At 38.4% G+C, this 26,073-nt stretch overlaps 1 protein-coding gene across 1 annotated transcript in view; it reads left to right on the top strand.

Annotated features, from left to right (window-relative positions):
- Positions 1–24,350, top strand: part of LOC129776191 (uncharacterized) — a 52,970-nt gene extending 28,620 nt beyond the window's left edge. Inside the window, exon 2 of the mRNA XM_055781684.1 lies at positions 22,431–24,350. Coding sequence (XP_055637659.1) covers positions 22,431–22,728 — 298 coding nt within the window. The 3' untranslated portion in view covers positions 22,729–24,350. The remainder of the gene's footprint in view (positions 1–22,430) is intronic.
- Positions 24,351–26,073: the final 1,723 nt, after the last annotated feature.

Raw genomic sequence — 26,073 nt, 5'->3', positions numbered from 1 at the left:
AATAAAACAGTCAAAACCAACGTTGAATCGGGCATGCCAACAAAAAAAGTTTGGCAGAGCTCATGGTATCCCTTCGTTCAACGCCCATCGGCACATTTCACGTGGAGGCTCACCTAAACTGGAATCTTAAAGTGTCCACATAGTATATAGATAACCTCTTAGTACTTTGAAATTATTGTAACAATTTTTCATTCGTTTCTTCAAAGGTGTCGGTTTTACCCGACAGGGTGTCGATCTCACCCGCACTCCCATTTATTTCACCTGAAAACATCAATTTTTGTATTCTATCAAAATTCGAGTACTAACCAAAAAATGATCAACAGATACTGAAGAATGGCTCATGAACAGTTGAAGAGAGGTTCTGTAACGATTTGAAGTCGAAGATGTCGGTTTTACCCTGATTTCCCCTACATGTGAAAAACAGGTTGCTTGGTAGTAGCTCACAATACACAATCCATTCCCAGAAACAGAGTATATCTTTCTTCGGGCGAGAACCGGACATGTAAAAGAATTTATAAGCATGGTATAAATCCTCGTATAAGTGGAAATGCAAGTGTTTCGCCTGACCTTTTGATCGTTTATATTTTTTTCCGAAAAACCTGCACCATCACTACAGTCAATTGCAGAGAAATCAATATTCAACTTTTCACTGAATCCATCGTTCATGCTTTGTAATGAATCTTTACTCAACAAATAATCACGGCTGGGATGAACTTTCAAACAGATACCGTAATTTATAGATTTTTGTAACTTCAGTAGTTTGGTTTTAAAGCGATGTTTGGGCTATTAAAACGAGTTTTAAGTCAATAAGTAACAAACATAACTCTTAGACCTTTTGTCCACTTCCTTCCGTCTCATTCGCGCATCCATGTTTATGTGAATACACAATAGTAGAATAGTGTTCATCATGTGGGTATATATTCTGCGATAGAAACACTTGTAAACCCGTTGAATTTCAGTGATTTTCAACGAAAACACACCTTCTGGTAGAATATTGAAAATCTCTTGAGAGCTGAAAAAAGGAAAGGTGCTGTTCAAGACGCGAACGCATTGTTAAGTAGGACTATGAAGCTATTGTCGAGGAAAAATAAACATGGAAGATTATGAATAAATGTTCACCTTATATTTTCTACCGAACACATTTTGACAGCTCTCACCACTGGAGAATTCACATCCGGCTTCAAATCACTGCACCTTGATGCCACTTTTAACCCGAATTCAATACTCGAGTTCACAAAAATTGAAAAAAAACACCAATAAGTCCGAACAAAAATTCACACAATCCCACTTGCGACTAAAAATTATAAAAATCAATACAGGCAAACCTGTTTTTGTGCGGTTGCTTTTTCTGCGATTTCTCATTTGTGTTACTGTTTAGGTGCGATTTTTTTATTTGTGCAATTAGTTTGCGTGATTCAGGACCCGATGTCATAATAAAATCGCACAAAAAGAGTCGCACAAACCAGGAATCACGCCAAAAGGGACCGCACAAAAACAGGTTTGCGTACGCTTTTTATTGCTTCAGATATTACTTTAGAATACATATTATCAAAAAAAAAAAACCTTTCCCTTTTTATTATTTCGGATATACCTTTTATCACTTAGGATAATGCTTTAGAATGCAAATGTCTCATTCTACAGTGGAAAGTTATGCTGGTTCTGAAAAGAACCGATTGGTTTCGTGGCACGATGAGCATGAAAATATTGAACACATTTCTATAAAACAGAACATCAAATCCGGTTATTCGTAACAACTTCAATCCACATTTGGCAACGCATTAACCCATTAACGACCGGCTTTTCGGAAATTAGAACAAATCCTTTGTAAATTTCGAACGTCTGGCCGTTAATGGGCTAAAATCAACAACAATGTGTAGGTGTAAGTGTGTGTGATATGAGAAAATACAGAAGCGTTGTCCACCAGACGGCATTAAAACCGACATATTTTCATGAATTAAACGGCTTCATTTAGCTTCACCGTTTGTATGTGGGTAAAATCTGGAATTTGAAATACAGCTTTATCTCTGCAGTTATTACAAAATTGCGTACTTCATGATCTCCAAAATCCAAGATAGTGGCAGCTACAAAATGGCGGATTACATATTTTCTGAAAACCCCATCAATATGGGTGTCAAATGAGAGGGATTGACTAGTGGTAGACATTTATTTACGAAAAATGTAAATCCAAAATAGCCTTGAAGGCTATGTTGAAGGCTAAATGTTGATACAAATAATAAAAATGTCTATATGGCTATAAAATGAAAGTGATAGACAGGTAGAACACAGTAGATCATGAAAAATGCAAATCCTAGATGACCGCAGTCCCCAATTGACCAAAAGGTTTCATTCAGCTTGATCTGTTTGATCTATGCACATCAATAGAAATTTTACCCTGTTCCTATTGACTGATTGATCTGAAATTTGAAACACACCGTTATCTCTGCTGTCATTATAAATCTGCGTTTTTCATGATCTTGAAAAATTCATTTTAGCCGCTGCTAAAAAATGAATGGCTTGACATGGAGAACATGCTACATTATGAACAACATAAATTCAGAAAGTTTGCCGCCACAAAATGGTAAGCAATGTATTTTTTTGCAATCTCCTCAATATCGGTATCAAATGAATTGACTAATAGAATACAGTACATCACGAAAATATTTAGGTCAAAAAAATTAGGTGAGAAATAAAAATTTTCAAAAAATTGTTGAATGGTTTTATTGTAAAAAAATATACTGATAATGTACCAAGAACAAAAAAAATGTAAAATTTGTATCTTGTTCCGGCCTGATTTGACACCATTACAGAGAAAAACTCAGAAATGGTATGCAAAAAAGAGAAAATAAAATGCCGTGAAATAAGCAGTACCTCTCCCTTGAAGAGGTGCTATGATTATTAAATAATTTGTTACAATCATTAGAAAAATTCATTCGATTGTTTTAAGATTTAGGAATGTGATGAAATTTGATAACTATTTCATGATTTCTTTATTCAAACTTTGATTAGTTTAATCCAGTTTTTGAATTATATGACTTCGAACATTGTCAGTTCGTTTGCCTCTAGTCTTGAAAAAGACTTATTTAAAAAAAATTAAAACTCTATCTTTAGACATAAAAACAGATAATTTGGAAAGCTTGGAGAAAAGCTGTTAACTGGCCGCAAACCCATTGATCGCAAGTCCATTCGATTTTTTTGTACATAATTTCGCATATTATTCAACGTAAAGTTTACGTTCGATAATGCCTGACTTTTTTCAATTATGCAATTTCAAAGAAATTATAATTGTCTTGGTGTAATAGCTGCGTAGAAATATTTTCAATCGATTGTCAAATATAAAAAATAAGTCATTTAAGCGGTAGAAATCTTTCATTGTTTCACATCTCCAAATTTCAGATTTTAGATTTACATCGTTTCTGTTAAACGTCCTATGTCAAAAAAGTGTATCAAAATGATACTCTAGAAATTAACATATAAACCATCTGATCGAAGAATCACTTCCAAACTACCAACAAAAATATGTATGCAGTGTCTTAAACCTTCACGGATTGTCCCACCGGTTCTCACGAGTTTTTTTCATATTATTGCAGTTAATCATCTGTTCACAGTGAAACACGTACGTCATTGCGAAGCCTTTCCCAGCACAAACATCCGATGGTCTCGGTTTTTCATCATGGATAGTAATATCGTATAATGATGAAACGTAACATACAGTTGATGAACGAACGAACGAACGGTGAGCGGCTTTTGATTGTGGGATTATCATTGCTGTTTGCTCATCTTCCTCTACCTTGTGTGACGCGTTTTGATTTATCACGACTTGCAGCTTCTTCGTTTGAGGACTTTAAGCAAAAAGATATCACGTGTCGATAGCGAATAAAGCAATTAGAAGAGTATCTTTTTTCCGCCATTAAAGCTCTTGTGTGTTCTGAGTGAGAGGAAGAGGTGTTCCTGATGATTACGCTCAAAGGTCAGGAACCCGGCACATGGAGTTTGCCATAGTTATTTTTTCCTTGAGACCTTCAGAGGACACCATCATTCTTCTTCCCACTGTTTCAACATGCAACATGTGCAGCCTTTGATCGTCGATCGTCGACTTCTCTTTTTGACGGAGTTCAAGTAAAGTGACGGTGATGTCCTTCAAAGTGGGAAGCTGAGTGCATTCGCCTGATGGTCGAATGATTGATAATTTCATAAAAACATGTAATCAATGTCGCTTCCTTCTTATCAATGTGATGAAAATATAATTAAAACTATGAAGATAGTTCATGGAACAGTCTGTTGCGCTCATACAGAGCGTTACACAATACCTGCAACTTTGACGAATGCATTTCCCGGTTCGCAATGCTGGGGAGAAAAATGCGGATCATGGGCCGGTTGACTCACACTAGGAGTTTGAACAACTGTTATACCACAGTTGCAACAACCGTAACTTGTCGCATAAATTTCAGCAGACGAAAGTTTGTAGATTCGCAAATCCACCCACTGCGAAGATACCAGTCTTCACGGAATAAAAACGAAGCCAAAACCAAATACTCAACCAAACCATGGAATACCTTCCCTAGTATCAAACCACCTGTATCGCATGACAAGCGCTTGCACCGGGAAGCAACCGCTGTTTTGGTTGGAGGTGCGCGTGTGGAACACACGCAGAGAAACATGTTTTTTGCGGCTTAATTTGGACGCCGCTGGCTTGTACTTGGGCGCATGCTCTTTTTTTTTCTTTCTTGGCCATCAAGGAAGAGATTCTTTCGTAATTTATTGGACGTGATTGAATTTCCGCGTACGCGTCAATAGTCGCCAATACGCCTGCGGCAGGGCGAAGCGCACGCGTCGGTTCGTCGTCCAAGTGCCTGCAAGTGTTGATTGCGTTTGATTCAGCGTAAAATTGATGGAAAATCAAGATAAGAGACGGGTCTCTCTCTCTCCGCAGGTATTGACTTTGAATGGGATTAGAGGAAAACATTAGTATGTCTGTACATGTTCATTCCAACTGATTGCTGTTCATGTATCGTGCTTTAATTTAATGTGGAATTTATCACTTTACGTGAATGATAAAAGATGTTTAGACTTCCCTTAGTATTTTGGAGTTATGCTGATTTGAGCTGACCGATTAGAGCATTCGGAACCTGACCTAAAATTAAAATTTTTCTCAAGACAGAGAACAAAATATTTAATTTAACTATCATTAAAAGTCTTTCGTTGTGTTTATGCCCTGTAACACAGTTTGTTGATGTAGTTTGGGTCTCACCGTCATTTGAATTTCTTTCTCAGTCCAGCTGCTCACTCTGATGATTGTCGGAAAGCGATATGAGACTTGGAATGACGGATAACGCCAACACGTAGCGCATAAAGAAACCCTTTATTCACAGGGTACAAACTTTTTATTAAAAAAAATAATAATTTATTTTTCAAACCGCCCATTTTAAGCTCATGAGGATGATAAAATGTAGTTCAATGATGATCGAAAAAAACTAAGGCTTCAGAGAAGTTAGCGTATATTTCGATGTTGTGGCTACCCAACCTGCCTTTAAAAATAGAATTAAGAATAATAGATGGTGTAGTCTGTACGAGTTTTATCAAAAACGAAACAACAGTCCCCGCTTTTCAGCAGCTTCCGGTTGTTTGAGTTGGTCGAAATCGTTCGTCCGTCAAATGACAGAAGCGTGACTCGCAGAATTATTTCTACTCTGTTCACTTTGTGATGAAGTAATAGTAAGTCAAAAGTAGCAATAACAAGATTAATCAATGGTCGGTGTTAAGTCAGAGGATGAATCAGACGAAGAAGACAGTGCACAGTGGTCAGACTTTGATTTACCGAGAACCAATAATAAATTTGAAGGATCTCCGGGTCCAAACATATTACGATACACAGAGCGTCGAGGATATCGTAGGATTATATATAAGAAACGACCTATTTGAATATATAAGTAATGAAACCAACAAGTACTACAATCAAAATTTGCAATAGAAGGAAACATGATAGAAAAAAATGTCAAATTTGTGGACGTTACGCCCGAACTTGGAAAATGGTTTGTACATGCTATCTTTATGGGTAATTAAAATAACCAAGGATCAATGATTATTGGTCAACGAATCAGTTGATGGACACACCTATATATATATTTTCGATGTTCCGCAACCGATTCTACATATTTCCGACAACAACAATAAAACGGATAATGCCGGTAATGACTTTTCAAAGTGCAGCAGATAAATAATTATTTTTCCAAGAAGTTTGAAGAAAATTTCAATTCAAGCCAAAACATCTCAATTGATGAAGGAATGATACCGTGGCTTGGACGTTTAAATTTTAAGGTTTATAATCCGTCAAAAATTACGAAATATAGCATACTCATTGGAATGCTTTGTGATTCGATTACGGGATACATTTCCTCATTCAAGATATGTCCGGCGTTGGACAATCTTTAGAAAAAACAGTGACAGATCTATTGACATCTTTTAATGGAAAGTGGCACCACCTCTACATGGATAATTATTACAACAGTGTGTAACTTGCAGAAAATTTACTTGAAAAGTGAAATCCAGAGATTCGAGAACTAAAGCGATACGAATGATCTCTACAATACATAATGCTACTTTGACTAACACTCAAAAAAAAATGTAGAAAAACCAATAATATAATAAAAAAAAAACCAACAGTGTGTTGGACTACAACAAATAAAGGGTGTGTCACATCAAATTGCATCACGGAAAAAAAGCTGTAGAAATTTAATTTTTAGGAATTATATCTTAAGCTTTCGCTTATAATCAGATAAGAGTGTATAGATCACGTTGGCCATGCTTCACTGTCAATTTTTCGTAAATTTGGAAAAATGTCGTCGAACGAAAAAGAGCGTCGTGAATTAATCCTGTGCACTCATTGCGAGAATCCGGAGTTGTCACATCGGGACATCGGTAAGATGCTGGGAATCGTCCAATCCACGGTCAGCAGAATTCTAAAACGATACTTCGAGAACCTAACCATCGACCGGAAGGTGAAGAACGGCAAAAATGGATGCTCCGTCCGTGAAAAAGATCACAAGCGCGTAGTTAAGCAGTTTAGACGTGATCCGAGAAGTTCGGTCCGCGATGTCGCCAATAAGCTGAATTTGTCAAGTTCATTCGTCCAGCGGACCAAGCAGCGGGAGGGCCTGCGTACATACAAGGTTCAGAAGGCACCTAACCGCGACGAAAGGCAAAACATGGTGGGGAAGACGCGAGCCCGGAAGCTGTACACCGAAATGCTGACGAAGCCGCATTGCCTGGTAATGGACGACGAAACCTACGTCAAAGCGGACTTTCGTCAGCTGCCGGGCCTGTTGTTCTTCTCCGCAGAGGACAAATTCAGCGTTCCGGAGGAGATTCGCAAGCAGAAACTATCCAAGTTTGCCAAAAAGTACATGGTGTGGCAAGCGATCTGCTCTTGTGGAAAGCGGAGCACCCCCTTCGTGATGACCGGCACGGTAAACGGGCAGGTTTACCTTAAGGAGCCTACAGAAGCGCTTACTACCACTATTGAAGCAGCACGAGGGCCCGACCATCTTCTGGCCGGATCTCGCTTCGTGCCACTATTCAAAGGATGTGTTGGAGTGGTACGAAGCCAACGGGGTCACCTTCGTGCCAAAGGAAATGAACCCGCCCAACGCGCCGGAACTTCGCCCAATAGAGAAATATTGGGCGATTATGAAGCAGGCCCTCCGGAAGAACCCAAAAGTTGTCAAATCGGAGGCGGACTTCAAGAGAAAATGGATTTCTGTTCAAAAAAAACTACAACCTGACGTTGTACAGAACCTTATGGACGGGGAAATGAGGAAGGTGCGAGCATACGGGCTTGGGCTCGAAGTATGAATAAAAAGAAAATGCCAAAAGTTGTTTAATAGTTTTTATTTTACTGTCTAAAATTTTCAAAAGGATCGGTCTACTGGGCGAATTTCTACAGCGTTTTTTCCGTGATGCAATTTGATGTGACACACCCTTTACAAGAAAAGAGTGGATCGGGCAGACCAATATTTGTGTTATTATCCTATACAGGGCGGACTCGATTACACACTGTGTCCAACTTCTATCAGCTATCAGTTTATCGAAAAACATTAGACCCATATTTTTTTTTTTCAGTAGGGTGACCATTTTAGGGTTGTCCAAAAAATCAACATTTTCCTCTTTTTTCCAAAAAGGATTTTTTTTTCAGAAAATCATAACTTTTGAACTACTAAACCGATTCAAATGATCAATATATCAAATTAAAGCCAATCACCTTGTTTTTTTTTTTAAATATTACACCTGCAGAAAATTCGGATTCTGTTCTCGTTATTATTGATTGTTTTCGTTTTTTATTGCTTTCATAGTCTCGGGACCAAAGCGCTATATTTTTTTATTTTTTTTTCTGGAAAGCTGAGAATTTTTCACATATCATATGTCGAAACCAGAGAGGCGTTTTTTTTCGTTGTTTAGTCATGACTTTTCAAAGTTTACCGATGGTTCAAAAAATCTTCTTTATTTTTTCAACACAAAAATTCATAACTTTTGATCTACTGGATCGATTCAGATGATCGACACATAAAATTAAAGCCAATTAGATATTTTGAAAAATATTACGCTTGCGAAAAAAATGGATTTTGATTTCGTAATTTTTCATTGTATTAATTTTTTATAGTCTACATGGTTTCGGAACCAAGAATGCTATATTTTTTATATTTTCTCTTGAAAGCTGAGGTTTTTTTTTACACGGCGTATCCAAAAATCAGAGATGTGTTATTTTTCGTTTTTAAGTTATGATTTTTCAAAGTTAACATGTTTTCAGTCTTCGTTCAATATTTCTATGCGACTAGAATTAAATTAATTGACAAATGCGTCGTTTACTCAAAAAAGGCCAGCTAATTGGCTTTAATTTTATATATCGATCATCTGAATCGGATGAGTACTTTAAAAGTAATAACTATTTGAAAAAAAAGTCATTTTTGAAAGGAAAGTGAAAATTGATTTTTTGGACTATCGGTTAACTTTGAAAAATCATAACTCAAAAAGGAAAAATATGCCTCTCTGGTTTCGTCAGCTTTTCAGAAACATATAAAAAAAAATATAGCGCCCTAGGTCCCGAGACTATGAAAACAATAAAAACCGAATAAAATCAATAATAATGAGGACAGAATTCAAATGCAGGGGCAGGTGTAGTATTTCCTAAAACAGACCAGGTAACCTTTAATTTTGATTTAATTTGATATGTCGATCATCTGAATCGGTTTAGTAGTTCAAAAGTCATGAATTTTTGAAAAAACGTCATTGTTGGAAATAAGAACAAAAAGTTGATTTTCCGGACAACCCTAAAATGGAAATGGTCTCCCTACTGAAAGAATAAAAAAAATATGGGTCTAATGTTTTGCGAAACTACCACTTTTCACGAAAATATGAGAACGGTTTGGCATGGAATGGCTGCTATAAGACCACCCTGATTATATTTCGTTGCAACACAAACACAAACAGATACATTCATACAATGTTGAATGCTTAGAATAAAGTATATTTAACGTCAATTTCGTTCAAAAGAATTGTTTGTTTATTTATTGTGCTTAAATATGATAATTTCAGCTGTCCAGTTTCTATAAGACCATTTCACAATTCATAAGTAAAATGCGGATGAAATGATCAGGGGTGGTGAACCAGTACCTCAATTTCGATAATTTAACTAAAAACCAAAATATGCTTCTCGATTATCCTATAAAATTTATCCATAAACCTGTCAAATGTTGAGAATAATAGGGGAGCGGACCCAAATATGGAACGCGTCAATATCTCGAAAAATAAGCAACGCATTCTACCGGCGACGGTTGAAAGTTGTTCCTCTAGTGAAATAACCACGCCTGACGAAGTCTGGTGGTTGTTATCGACGAAAACGTGATTTTTGATATTTTTTTTTGTATGATTTTTTTTATAAAAATTTCTGGTCGAAAAAGTTTCGAAAGTTCATGTTGTTCGGTACCGTTGGAAAGATCAAAGTGAGTACTTACAGAACAAATACTTGGATTTGATGTCAACTCATTTTCATGTTAAAGTCATGTTTTGCCTAATATGGAACTGTCTTGTTTACAACAGAAAACGAGATGGCTGGCAATTCTAACGCAAAGAAACGGAAAACTTCTGCCGAAAGTGACATGTAAAATGCACTAAAAATGTGTAAGAAGAATAATGGTGGTTTTACAATAGCTACTAGAACTTTCAACGTGCCTAAAACCACTCTGTATAGATTACATGTGCAAGGTTTGACCGCCAGTACAAAGCTTGGACGAAAGCCAATTCTGCCGCAGGATCTTACTGAATATGGAAAGGCGATTTTTCGGTATGACGATGACAGTATTTCAATGATTTTTTAATGTAAAAAATAAAAAGTTCCATATTTGGCGACCATTTTTTCGAAATTTGGAAAGTGAGGTTTCTACAAAAATTAAAATTTTGGGAAAACTATTAAAAATAAAACACAAATTTCTCTCACGGTAGACATTCGAATGTAATTTATCGGGCATCGTATTTAACACTCCTATACTCGCGCATTGGTCTGTCAGACCGAGAAATCAATAATTCGTTCATTTCTCAGAAAATATCAACACTACGATTTTGCGATTCTCTCTAGCTTCGTTATTCGTCGTTCGTCATCGTTTATCGTATCGCATGTTTGGTACAATGGGGACGTGTGCCACTTTTTCAACACTTTCGGTCTGACACACCGACGCGAGTATAGGAGTAACTTTTTTGGACAAGTGCCATTTTTCATATTCTAGAATATTGTTGAATGAAATGTGAGGGACTTAGAATGCAAGGGGTGTAAGTGACTTGATCGATTTCTCTTCATCAACTTTGTCTTTAGTTAATAACTCAACTGCAAAAACGTTCTAATTTGAGTTTGCTAGAGAATCCGATAGATGAGGTTCTGACCTATCTTCCGCATTGTCAAATACAGCTTGGAATGTATTTGCAGCTAAGTTATGACCATGTATAAATTGAGGGGCTTAGAATGAAAGGAGTGTAAGTGATTTGATCGATTTCTCTACATCGACTCTCTCTTTTGGTCATAACTTAGCTGCAAGCTCATTCCCAGCTGTATTTGACAATGTGGAAGGTAGGTCAGAACCTCATCTATCAGATTCTATAGCAAACTCAAATTGGAACGTTTTTGCAGTTGAATTATTAATCAAAGAAAAAGTTGACGAAGAGAAATCGATCAAGTCACTCACACCCCTTGCATTCTGAGCCCCTCAATTAATGTTAGTGGCGTGGGATATTTTTTGAATATAATGCATAAGATCATTACCGGACTATTCTTATTTGATTTCAGTCGCTTTTGTACCTGGATTGAACGAATCCATATATTAATTATTCGTCGTTAGATTCATACGTTCAAAAGCAAAATATAAATGTTTGACTTTCGTATAGTTATTCGCTAAATATAATGGTCATACATATACACACTTGTGAAAAAAATTTCACTTGTGGAAGAATTGTGTTAGTTTCTTACTTGATTTAGCTGGTTCTTTCGACGCAGCTTGGGTCGTCTGTTGAGGGACCTCTGGGGAAACTTCGAACAATAACTGGCGACGCGGAACACAGAACAAAATAGTGGACACAATGGTGGAAAAGCACAATTACAACACTTTTTATCCTCGGCGGAGAACAAGACTTGCTACGTAAAACCTAACAAACAAAGAACACCGCGGTTTGGATGGCCACACAATTCACGCTTAATAAATAAATTGATTTTTATGCATGTATTTTTTTTGTTTTATTACAAATTTTGGTTTTTTTTTATGGCTCGAGCTCACCGGTTTCGTTTCGGCCGTTCGCTGCGTTGGTCGACTTCCGGTTCTTCTTCGAGGGCTGGAACAGGCAATGGCGGGAACGGGACGGCTTCGGCAGGACTCAGAGACGGTCACACGACGATGGGGGATCAAACTTATTCTCACGTCGCACGGCCGGATGTGACGATGGCCGGCGACACTAGTCGATCAGAGAGTTGAGACGGCTTGTAATTATTTTCACACATGGTTCCGGAACCACTTACTAAGAGCCTAGCAAAATTGCTATGCTAGCTCACGAGCACGGATAACCGGATCCCTTTTAGGTGGCGGGATTCTTTTAAAATTTCGGCAGCGATAACAACTGCGTCCGTGCTGTTCAAAATCTTCGCGAAGACTCTCGGATCCTCGCTAATTTCCTCCTCTCAACGCTTTTCTTTCCTTTTTAAATTCTTTGCTCGTCTTTTGAAATTCTTTCAACCTATTGAAGCTCTCGACCCTATTCAGGTTCCCTGGTATTTTTCCACTAAGGGTCGTTTCCAATTCATACACCGAGCCGTCCCCCTTTCGATTCGATGACAGAGAAGGCGTCGACTACTCCGACAATACAAACACAACTTAATACTATTGGTTTCGGTTGGTGTCACGATTAATAAATAAACATTTAAGGTAGCATGCTATACCTGGACAATTAAACCTAGCACTTGCTTTCCGCATATAAATGAATAAAGAAACAATGAACTGAATAAAACAAACACGCAATTGTAAATAAACTTTGAATGTATAAATAAATAAATAAATAAATAATTGAATAAATAGATGAATAAATAAATAAATAAATAAATAAATAAATAAGTAAATAAATATATAAATAAGTAAATACATATTTTTCTTCCCTACTACTAAATAAATAAATACAAAAAAACTAACTAACAAAAAAATAATCTATTGTGAAACACCAACCTGGGGGTCTGCGATTAACGGTTTATTTGGTTTATTGCAATAATTGGACTCATACGTCATCTTTTCTACGACAGTTAATCACAGACTCCCAATACTACTTTTTTTTTCATTGTCATATGAGAAATAACATCAAGTCAAACACAAGATGTGGACATGAACTGTAAATTTCTCAAATGACAAGACAGCACAAACAAATATTTTACAAAATGTATTTACAATGTTGCTGAGGTCCAAGCAGACGGTTGGCCTTCCCACCAAATTTTGCATTGTAACCCAACGTTTAGTTACAATTGTAAACAGTGAACTATAAACTAATCGGTAGCTTATGGTAACTTTAAACAGTTACAGTTTCGGGGATATTTTTTTTATAATGGACAATATCGACAAGAATACAAGAAAAAGAAAATGAAGTTCCTAGAAATCTTTTTATATCATCTTTTTATGCCCCATCTAAAAAGGCATTAATTCTTAGTTTACTAAGAAAACAGAAACAAAGAATATTAGAAATATGCAAACTTTATATTCCAGAACCTTTACCATCTGGTAATTATCTAGAAGGTCGTCATATATTCTTCTCTTCGATAAAAGACCAGAAAAACATACAATAACTGCATGGAATGTAAAAAATATGTTTGTTTCGAGCATGCATTTATGCTATGTTCTGATTCTCACACCAATGAAACCACAATCGATTAATACGTTTTTATGTTATTTTATAGCTCTTTATACTTCCATGAATTATATTCAGTTGCTTACTTTCAATTAATAACAGTAAAAAAATCGAATTTCGTTATTTGTGTTGGAGTATCAAAAATTACTCTATTTTGAGGAGGCTGAATTAGATGACTATTAAAACATAATAAAGACGAAGAAAACATATTTTTTGGAGTTTGTTCATTCAATCATACCCTCTTCTTCAAATAAATGCCAATAAAGCCTGAAAATACACAATGGCAACATTACAGAGAAGTTCAATTTTCGGTCTGTGACACCGTGCGCGAGTATACGTGTTATAATTTTGCACGCGAGTACAGGAGGGTTAAGGACTTTCCGGTTTGAAATCTGAGCTCAAAACCTGGAATAACTGCATTCTCGGTAGAAAACTACCAAATACCTTTGGTAATGCAAATATTAGTAGAATGTACACCTACCAGAGGTACTTATCGGACTGCCTTCGTATATGTTTATAATAGTACGGTTGAAAATGATTACAGATAGGTAGCATTTACCAAAAATTTCGTTATATTTACTAATTATTTCTCTCAGTATGATGAACGAACCCAACTGGAGGGCTTTACCAAAACAATCAAGATTGTCCATTACACCTATCGGGAAGTAGTCTTAAACTTTCAAACATCGAAATAAAACGTTCAGAAAGTGTTTACGAAAGTGAATTTTATAAAAGAATATTAAGTTTACATAGCAATGAAATGGAAAAAATCAAGTTTTATTTTGATTTCTAAAAAATGATCGAACTTTAGTCTTAATTCCACTCATCAAATTCTGCACAGTAGTCTTTGTGCACCTCCTGGACGCTGCAGACCAATTCTTCTTGAACTCTGACATGTTTTTAGACACTGTACCTTCCTTCTTGAACTTGATCTTAATAATTGCCCAGTAACGTTCAATTGGCCGAAGCAGGGGACACTTAGATGGGTTGAGGTCTTTTCCGACGAACATGATGTTGTTTTCCGAAAACCATTGTAAAGTGGATTTGGCATAATGTGCCGATGCCAAATCCGGCCAGAATAGAGGAGAAACCTCGTGCTTTCTATAAGGCGGAAGCAATCTCTTCTTCAAGCATTCTTCCATATAAATTTAAACTTTTGTGAAAAAAGTTGACGAGCACTTTTTGGCCGAACTTTTCCATCGCAACAGTCGTATCCGCTAATGGTACACTCTCTCCAATCAATTTGATATAAAATTGAGGTCCCGGCAGCGTTTTGGAATCTTCTTTGACGTATGTTGGGATTGTTCAAAATACTCTCATATAGCTTTCGAGCTCGTGTTTTAGCGCGATCTTGCTGCTCCTGTGTTTGTTTGGCCACTTTTTGCTTTTTATAGGTCTTTGAACTATGTCACTGTTTAATCCGCTGAATCATCCCAACACTGGTTTTGAACTTCTTGGCCAAATCAGGAATAGATGCAGACCCGTTCTTCTGAATATAATTCACAACTTTTCGGTCCAATACGGGATTACATGGTCCGGATTTTCGTCCACTTCTGCTGAGATCCTCGAAAGAACACTCATTACTGAACTTTGCGACGATTCGTTTCACACTTTCTGGACAAACTTTGATTTTCTTTTGCTATTTTGTGGTATGTAACACCCTTTTCGGTGCAGAAATTTCTTTTTAGTTTCCAAATCAATCCGCGACATTTCGAAAACAACTTTATGACCAACTTTATGATTAGATTTGTATTTCGATTTTTGACATGTAAACAAAGCGTGCTCTGATTACACAACAAAAAAAAGTTCACCCGTTTGTGTGTAATAACGTGTTAAATGTTCAAGACTACTTTTCGACACACTCCTTAACACGTAGCCTGACCAGCTTGAATGGGGCAGATTTGAGTACGCAGACCGGTCTATTGACCGGACACTGTTCGAGTACGTATCATCTCAGAAAAATAGGAAAACTATCAGAAGAAAAATGCCCCTCTGTAATTTTGAAGCTGAACCTTCGGGACACTAACTGTGTCAATGCAGTGTATTAATCCAGCGAAGACTGCGGATTCTGCTAAATCAAAAATAGTAACCTTATTGAGGAAGTCATACCTTCTTGGGGGAGATGCAATGTCCTAATACGAGTATATCTTATTTTCTTATTGATAGAGCGAATTGACGGTGCGTATATAACTCATAAAATTTATACTTTGAAAGCGTTTTACATCAAATTAAGAAATTGTGGCAGCAGAAGACGTCCGTTTACCAAACGGCTCCGCGAACTTTTCAACCAACCTAGCATAGGATATAATCATGCACAGCGTTGCATATTCGTTGAGATTTCTTCCCGTATGGATACATGCAAATCGAATCATCCACAAGAAAAACTTTTTTAACAACATGCCTTTCAATTTATGCCTCCATAGACAAAGCTTCTCTGAATTCTATTCGAGACCTAGGAGCATTTATGTCGCTTCATGGCAACCGAAACATAATAATTATATTATGTTTTAAACAGTACAGAATGAAACAAGTTAAAAGGATAAAACTCATACGAAATTTAATACCAGTGAAAATGCGTGCTGCAAGGTAAAACATCTTGGAAAGAGTTGTTTCTTGAACTACACACAACTATCCACTTCTACAATGTAGAAAACTGGATCAATCGACAGCCTTTGCAACAGTTGAACCAATCGAATATTCTACAGTTGTCCGGCCATCGTTGGAATTCGAAGCTGACCCAATATCTTCCGATCACAACCAATTAAGCGCCTATTACGTCCTCAGTGCGCCCTCATTGGCGCACGTCGTTATGACTCACCTCGAAAGGTAACGAACAATATTCGATCATAACGCACACGAGTCGACCCAGACGACGACGGAAAGCACAATCGCGCTCGTGATCCGCATGTCTAGATTACAGTGACCCATTACGAAGCCGTCCACCACTAGCACCTATCTGGTCTTTAGGTTATGGTGCCACCCGCGCATTTCTTCTTGCAATTCCTACCGACGGATTTGAACGGAAACGGAACTCACGCGCTTATGAAAGGCCATCGTAAAGCTCTCTTCTCCGCGACGTCTATTTCTCGAGTACATCAATCAATGTTATCTAACCTTAGTTCTTCTCCTCGGTTGCTCCCCGGTCGCCTACGTCGTCTTTCGAATGGACCAACCGCTGGCACATAAATGATGGTTTTCGATGCGAAGTCTCACTAAAATGCCACTACCAACTAAAAACTATATCGAGCATCGAACGGGAGTGCAATTAGGTGTAGCAAATCTGCCGTAATTATACCCGAACGATTGAAGCTTTCGTTTCGAACGGGTTCGAGTAGACGGCGCCACCGGGTGGAATGACAGCGAAAGGACTGCATTGAGCGAAAAAATATATGAGAAATAACTCTTTGCACCTCAAACATTTAGCGAAATTAACGAATGCAGCACCACACGTAAAATGCGTTTCATTTTCGAACGGTTGATTTATAGCATCAATCGATTTTCCATTAGCTTGTAATTAAAACCAATCAAAAGAACCCATAAAACTGCGAAGTGTGCGAACCTCCCCCTCCCTTTCTCACACGTAAGCGCTAAGCATCCGAACTTGTTTAATTTTCCATCCATCCACCATTACTCGTTATAAGTACCTAATGCATGAGAGATGTGTAATTGATACGCTTGGAGACGAGCTTCGCACACACCCGGTACCCGCCACTAGTTTGCATCTCCTCTGCTAATGGAGTTTGTTAGGCAGCGGAAGCTGTCAAGCCGGCAGAAGGTGCTAAATTATGCTTGGAGGGTTTCGACGAGGCAGACGATCACAGCTGTGGCCGGCTAGGTGCCAATAACGAGGAAACCAATCGAGGCAACAACTATCCGGGGCAGATATTGGAACAGTTTTGAGCCAATCTCGAGAGTACCGAGAGCTTCACCTATTGGATTAATATCATTAATTGAGGAAAATTGCCGACTCTAAGCATAAGTACAGCATAAATAAAGCCGTTTATCGAATGTCATTTTTCGCAATCAATTATAGAATGTTTGCAATTAATTATATATTATTTACGATTGTCATTTGTTATGTTTTGACGCGTGTGTTAAGCGATGGAATGCTTGCGGCCCCCATGGGGGAACGTGATTTGCCCTCAAGCGTTTGTCGCTCAGCGAGCAAAAGATGTGGGTCACCTAATCGGGCCAAATGGTTAGTTTGGTCAGTTTAATTTTCTTGAGCATCTACCACCGCCGTGTTGATGAGAAGAAAAGTTGACCTTCACCCAGGGAAGCACTTGAATCATTTGTTTGAGAAAGTCCATAAACGTCACCTTCAACAAAATTGATTTTTGGCAGTTTTTGATTCCTTGAGGGTACCTACATCTAGAATCAAAAAAATTAGAAGAAGTTAGTTCTACAAACCCTTCAAAAATTTGGGTTGCAAATATTCGTTTGTTTGAGAAACTCCATAATATTCCAAATATCACCACGGATAGCGCTGCGATAGATGTACAATTTATTTCATTGTTTACATCCGATGCCGTAAGAAGCATGTACAACTTAACTCAATAGGAATGTCTTTTGAATCGGATTGCGACCCTGAAATGTAAGCGTGATGTTCTACGGATAAAAGAACTACTTAAAGGATAGTAGTGCTAAATTCTTCATGTATCACGAAGGGGACGGTTCCAAGGGTCCAAATGAAATATGCTCGATTTGGATATGAACAATGACCCACAACGAATAAAGGCCACCCGAATTCATAAACTTTTTATAGCTGAATGACATGTGGTTGATATGGAAGTTCATATCAAGCGTTATTGAACAGCGTTGAATAATTCAATTTGATTCGCAGTTTTTCAAGTTCTATGCAAATTTGGTAGTTTTTGATTAAAACAGGTATGACATGAGAAAATTTCACAACACATTGACGCACCTCTTGTTATTGGTGTTGCCTTATGTCAAAAGTATTTGTACGCGCCATTTTAGTTTGATTCAAGCTGTGCTTCAGTTGCTTATCGTTGAAAAGAGTATTGAAACATGAAGAAATCATGGCTGGTAAACAAATTTCAACTCCCATCCGAAATCTGGTGGTAAAAGACTGTAAGGACAATCTACCACAACAAAAAATATAGCAAAATATAGTATCACTCGTGTTGCTGTACAGGAAATTTGGTCAAAGTACCAGAAGCTCGGGTAGTCCTCCCGTGCAATGTTGCCACACGTACAGATTTATCTGGAAAGGTAAAGATTTATTCGTTATTTTTGGTACAGATTCTGTACGGTACAGGTTACAGATTTTCGTCAAAAAAGTACAGATTGTTACAGACGGACATGTTAAGGAAAACTTCAATTGTATCTTTAGAAACTCATGTTTTCAAAAATTTAAAAGCAGTTTCTTACAGTTCAATATACTGGTTTCCGAAATAACTGGCCAAATGTTTTATAAAAATGTGTTTTTTTCATGTTTTTTACTGAAAATAAAACAAGCCGAAAAGTAGAACATTTTTATCGGTGCGGGTATAATGGACATGTAATGGGGGGATATGGACAGGTTCATAATATACGAAGCGTAGAGGTTTATCGCTCGCGAGAGGAATAATTTCGCTCTCTCCCAGTGTTTGTGCGTCCAGTAATTGAAATAGAATAAAAAGAGAAAGCAATATAAAAATGAGTTCAATATTCTTCCCTTCACCTTCCATCATGCATTGGATGTGATCAGGGTTGCCAATAATATTTTTGAAAAAACTGGAAGATTGATCTTAAAAAAACTGGAAGAAAACTGGATCCTGTAAAACCTTTTTATTTTAAGAAGACCGGCTATGATTTATCTAAATTAATTTTTTACCAATTTCAATGCTTGAGAAATAGAATGCTTCGTGTAGTATTTGTATGTAGTTCATAAAAACTGTAATTACTGTGAAACAATATTTGAGGGACGGTTTTTTTGGGCAAAACTTGAAGAGTTTCGTATTTTTTTTCGTAAATTCCTTTGAGTGACTATGAGAAACTAATATCCATTTGTTGTAAACAGAAGCAAGGTTTTATATAGTCAATGGAAACTATTCACTTTATGACCTTCTGAACTTTAGAATGTTTTGGAGTATGTAAACGAAAGAATTGTCAAACGGTCATTGTATTTTACGTTTCCCTCTGAAATTATTGCATCTCTCATGTTTACGTAGTTCTCGAACCGCGAAAGTCCATCCACCTCTAGTATCTGCAATCACGATTTTCTCAGGCTTCTCAGGTGGAAAGTACGTTTAAGGGAAACATATTTCGGTCCGCACAACGACAAGCGAGTACAAAAGTACTCAACACCAAAAGAATACCCCCGACTTGCATGTATTTGCAAAGCGGATTCCCCCAGGCACATTAATTTTGAAGTACGTGTTAGGGAAACACAGTGGGAAAAAAAATGCTGACTTGCATGTTCTGACAAAGCGCATTCCCCCAGGCACTTTGGTTTTGAAGTCCGTGTTAGGGAAAGACAGCTCGGTGGGAACAAAAATACCCCCGACTATATTTGCAAAGCGGATTTCCACAGGTACATCTATTTTGAAGTCTGTGTTGGGGACACCGTAAATCGGGCCAATCAAAACCTGGCAGTTAGGGCGTTCAGATAACGCTTGACATTTTACAGTTATTCAATTGTTCATCTCATGAAAAATAATATATTATAAATTGTGAGAAATACTTCCTATCAATTGCAAACATCTTTCCGATCTGTTAAGAAATGTTCGAGTTATAAGCATTCGAAATACGGGTAGGATTAGCACACAAATTGGCAGAATAAATGTATGGGAAAAAAGGAAGTTCTTCCAGTTTTCATGAATTTAAACCGTTTAGAGATTAGCGAATTATAATGTTTAGCATATCAAACGAATCTTAGAGAATGTCCGATTCCTTTGGTGTGCAAAGTATCAGAATTTGTTCGCTGTGAAAATAGTTATCAACCTTAACTTTATTTCACTAAAACGTGATCTGTTTTCTGATTTGGCACCCTTCCTGAAAGACGTAGTTCTACGTCAAAAGACTTCGAGGAACAGCGAACTCGAATATGACCGACCAGGATTTTCACAACGCGATTGTACGGTTCACGGAACTGATTGCTACCCAGCAGCAGCAGATTAAGGATCTCCAACGGATGAACGCTAATCCGGTTGGAAGTGAACGGATCATCGAGGGTCTCGCAACTGGAATCGACGAGTTCCGGTACGACCCTGACGGCGAAATACTTTTTGAATAGTGCTATACTCGCTTCGAAAACGTTTTTGAGGAAGGCTGAAAGCAGTTGGACGACAACGCGAAAGTGAGAAGGCTTGTACGCAAGATTGTCACGCAGTTCCACGAACGCTACGTAAACACCAAAGCATCCCCGAGAATTCAAGTTCGAAGGAACCTTCACGAAATTGAAAAACATTTTTTGGACGCCAAACTTTTCTCTTCCACGCTCGCTATCAGTGTCTCCAGTACACGTGGAACGATGCTGATGGTTATTTTTCTTATGCTGCTTCCATCAACAAGTACTGCGAAGCGTTCCAGTTATCGAAGCTCTCCAAAGGTCAATTTAAAGCGCTTCGGTTAGTCTCCAGTCATCACGCGTCGCCGACATCCGGACACAATTGGCAAGCTGGAAGTAGAAGAATCCACCGGTGGTGGAGCTGGAATCACCTTGACACTGGAAAACCGGGTGGAAGAACGCGATCGGATCATCAACGTCAAACAGGACACCAAAATGATCGACAAACAAAGGAAGATGACAGTTAAGTTCAAATGTATATCATTGGTTAAGCGAGTCGATCTCTCGAAGAAACGGATGTTCATTAAGTTGGAACTCAATGGCTTTTCGGTCCAGTTGCAACTAGACAGTGCATCACAGGACATCACAATAATCTCCGAGCAAGTCTGGGAAACGATTGGCCAACCACCAACTCAAGAGACGGAAGTTGTCCTGATGTTTTTCAAAGTTCCTTTGATCGTTGCACCAAAGCACAAGTGAAGTTGTACCTCGAACCCGAGTCATGCCCTGTGTATTGTCCAAAGAGACCGGTGGCGTACGCTGTCCTGGAACGAATTTAAGACTATGGATTCCATCTCCGCATCGAGAAGTGTCGTTTCTCTTTTCCACAAATCAAATTCTTGGGTCACATCGTCGACAGGGATGGTCTTCACCCTGATCCTGAGAAGACGCGCGCCATTCCCCAGATGCCAGCCCCGAAGAATGTCTCGCCGCTACGATCTTATTTGGGAGCAACCAACTACTACTGACAGTTCGGTGGCCAGATGAAAGATCTTCGTGCGCCACTGGACCGTTTGCTGAAGAAGGAATGCCGAATGCTAGAGATCCTTCGAACGTTCCAAGACAATCCTCCTCTTCGATGTGTTGCTGACTCACTTCGATGCCGATTTCCCCGGGCACCTTGGTTTTGATGTCTCTGTTAGGGAACACTTTTCGGTGGGAACAAAAGCTTCTACTACTTTCATGTATTTGCAATGCCGATTTCCCCCAGGCTGCTTGGTTTGATGTCTCTGTTAGGGACCCGCCGCATGTGTCGTCATTTTCGACCAATCAGAAGTGAGTACTTCCGTTAGGTTAGGGGTTGAGCTTTTTCAATTATTCGATAGTTAGTTTCATGACATATATTATTTTCTTCAATATAAAAAATTGTGCCGAGTGCCGAGTTCGATTGACGCAAAAATTTCATCAATCCATCATGAAACGACTGAGCAATAAGCGTTTGAAATTGGACAATTTTCACGATGTGCTTGATTTTCGATTTTCAATTTGTACCCCAATATGTTCCCGAACGACGTAATCCTACGTCAAAAGTTTTTTTACCGCTTTCTCGCAAGTGCGTCGAAAGGACTTCGAGGGGTTCCTCAAACAAATGATTCACTTGTCATTAATGCCATCAAAGAAGAAAACATATGCAACGTAGCGATTGTCGCATGATAAACACATTGAACCAAGTTTAATTTAAATGTTTCCCCTAAACTCACCCAGCGTTTCGTTCCCTTTCCAGGTGGCTGAAACTGTTCTGTCTGCTGCAATCCGCCCTGCTCGCACTGGCCATCTCCCGGTACGCCCACCCTGCGGTGTTGGAAAACGATGCCCAAGAGGCGCTGCTGCCGGATTACTTGCGGAATCCCTTCTACCGGACGCCCCGCGTTGCCCACGCGTTGGCACGCTTCAGCTGGTTCGGTCCCGGCGAGGAACCGGTACGGGAGCGACATGCCGAAAAAATATCCAGAGCCGATATCTACAGTGTGCTGACACACGCCGGGTTCGTCCCGCGACGATTTAATGGGCTCAACCGTTGAAAGGACCCTGAGATTAGAGATGGTTCTGGGGGTGCATGGCGTGTGCAATTTTTCGTTTCAGTGCCTACAGGCGAAGAAAACAGTTGTAGTAATAAGATAAGTAAAAACAAATAGAAGTGTGTTTGATTTTGGCAAATTGAACCTGTAAATAATAGATAGCATTGATCATGATGCGAGAGGAAAATTACATGTTGTGTATAAGGACCGTATCGTTAATTATGGGTACGCTCAAAACACAGCTTTATTTCAAATATTGCATTTATTTTTCAGTTCTGATATCAAAATATTGTATCTTATGAATGAAAGAAAGGAGTAACAGTAAAAAATAATCAAGATTCTGATTTTCGCGCCAATGATCGCACCTGCTTCTTGATGTCCCTCATTAGGTTCTGGACAACCGTTTCATCGACTTGTTTGCTCACATTTATCCAATCCTTTTTGAACTGCTCAAGGTCATCGGCTGCCTTGTCCTTCTTCCGCAGTCGTCCCTTCATCAAAGCCCAAAATTTTTCAATAGGTCTTATTTGCGGACAATTTGGAGGATTCATCTCCTTTTCCACAAAATCGACATTATTCTCGCGATACCAATCCAAGGTCAAACGTGCATAGTGGCATGATGCCAAATCAGGCCAAAATAGTGTCGGACCAGTGTGCTTTCGGATGAGCGGTAACACACGCTTTTGGAGACATTCTTTCCGGTAAATTTCACCATTCATATTCCCGAGAGTGAAGAAAGGAGATGATTTAATGCCACATTGACAAACAGCTTGCCAAACCAGCACTTTCTTACCGAATTTTTCGCAAAAAATTGACTTCTCCGCGTTCGGGACATCTGTTCCTTGCTTTACAGTGTAAAACTGTGCCCCAGGAAGAGTTTTGTAGTCCAGTTTGACGTAGGTTTCATCATCCATGACGATGCACAGTTCGCGTTTGCTTAAAATCCCATCGTAAAGCTTACGGGCACGGGTTTTCACGGAACTTGCCTGAATTTGGCTGCGTTTGGGACATTTTTGCTTTCTATATGCCTTCAGTGAGTTACGTTCTTTGGCACGTTGAACCATACCGATTGATGTTCCACACTTTTTTGCGCAATCCCGTATCGATAATTCCTTTTTTCTTTCAAATTGCCTGCAAATCTTTTTATCCAAGTTTGGCTTGGATGGCCCAGGTTGTCTGCCGCGACCGGGTAGATCCTTCAATGTATTATACATACCAAATCGCTTGATAGCGTTTTGGACCGCATGGACGCTTACTCCTTCCGCCTTCGCCAATTTTCTCATTGATATTCCTGTTTCGGAGCAGTATCTGGTCACAATGGATTTTCGTTTTTCTTCTGTTAGCCCTCTCATGATTGCACTTTTAGGAAAAAAACGATCTTTTAACAATGCTAACTGAACGCTAACTGTGTCAACAACAGGAGAAAAATAAACAGCTGTCAAAACAAGCTATAGTCTTTTTCAGACGGAGACTCTAAGGCGTACCCATAAATAACGATACGGTCCTTATAAGATAGATAAGTGCATTTCTTAAGATTGCAATTGTTTAAGAGAGTTTTTAAACTAGCTAATTGAATCTTGAGTTATCGAACAACCGTTGTTACATATATTTTTAGAAAAATAAAACTGAATTAACTTTATTTTCACTAATCGAAAAGAAATTGTTGCCGCATCTCCAGGGTATCCATTGTTCCATCTATTGAATAATCCATGTGTAACAAAGATGCAAATCAACTAAGATGTTGATCAGCTTTGCCGGTGTTTGTTTATTCAGATGATTACCGTGAACTAATCATCGAATCAATGATTGTTCATTTTTCCCTCCATGCCGTTTCTTGACGTCTATCGATGGTAGTCAATAGATTAATGAAAACTAGTGTTTTTAAAGTTAAAATCAATTTGAATCATTCAGCGGTTGCAGCGTCTTGCTAATCATCGACATTGTATAGCTACTATAAAGATAGCAGATTCGATGAAAGTGTTTTCTGGCGTGTACTATTACTGTTCAATTAATTCATTTCAATGAACTTATAAACCGGCTAATTAAATATGGTTTATGTAATTGCACTATTTCACATAATCTTCAAGAAACAAAAACAAATTTCAATAAAACCTTGACTCGTTCGATTCCCCCGTGTGCTATTGGTTGATTGTTGTTCAATATGCGCGAAAAATTCATTCTAATCAATCCGTAGTATTTCCAATTCAAATGAACCGGTTTCGCGGTGAATTTTTAATAAATTTGTGGTTTGTCACACACATTGTACCACCGAATGTATTCGGCATTGGATGCCAGAGGTGATTGACTGCATGATGGTTTGTCCAACTCGTCAAGAGTTGTTGACTCGTAAATTAGAATACTCAATTCTTGTTCCGAGTAGATTCGGCTGATAAAGCTTGTTGTTTTCTAATGAACACAGTGGCTGAGACAGTCTTAGCAAATAAGATACAAACTATTCTAATAGAATTTGTGCGGAACGTATTTTTCGTTACGGACTCCTACCCATTTCATCATTTTTTATTGTTCTGATCACTGTCTACACTATCTTTCACTACAAACTTTCGGATGGAAAACGTCGTCGTTGATAGTAAAACATGATGTACAGCTTTCAAGATCGCTCTTTTGTCAAGCATACCGGCAACTAGAAGTGGCTCCGGAAGATCGTGAAATACTCACGTTTAGTACCCATCGTGGTTTTTAGCGTCGGTACCAGCTATATGGCCATACTGCAAGGAATAGAAGAAGTCTATGATGGTAGTTCGAGGGGTATTATGAGAGGTACTCTGGCGACTGAACGAATGTGGAGTACGGGTAAATCAGAACAAGTATGAGTTCTTCGTGGACAAAATTGAGTCCCGTAGATACATGATCGATAAAGATGGCATTAATGAGATCCGAGAGAAATTATTAGCTATCCATGGAATGTCAAGGTTAAAGAACAAGAATGAATTTCGGTTTCTCATAAGATTCGTAAAATACTATGTACGATTCTTTGCGAATTTGAGTAGGATCCTGTATCCTTTCAATAACCTGCTCGACAAACATGTTCCACTCAGATGGAAAAATGTGAATATTCTTTCAGAAAGGTGAGAGAACAGATGCAATTCGATGACTTCCTAGTTCACCACTCACTCGATTAAGTTATGTGTACTCCGATGGCCAGAGATGCCACCATTCATGATTTTTCAGGATTTCCCAGACTTTTTCTGTCATGATAGTTCTCCGGTTCGTACTTGTATACATCTTACATGAAGGGGCTGTCCACATACACGTGGACAACTCTAGGGGGGTAGGGAGTATCAAAATGTCCCCGCTTGTCCACGGCACGGGGGGAGGGGGTATAGATAA

The sequence above is a fragment of the Toxorhynchites rutilus genome, chromosome 3 (assembly GCF_029784135.1).
Source record: "Toxorhynchites rutilus septentrionalis strain SRP chromosome 3, ASM2978413v1, whole genome shotgun sequence".
NCBI lineage: Eukaryota > Metazoa > Arthropoda > Insecta > Diptera > Culicidae > Toxorhynchites > Toxorhynchites rutilus.
The sequence above is the reverse complement of the archived record's forward strand: the minus strand, read 5'-3'. Positions and strand labels throughout refer to the sequence as shown.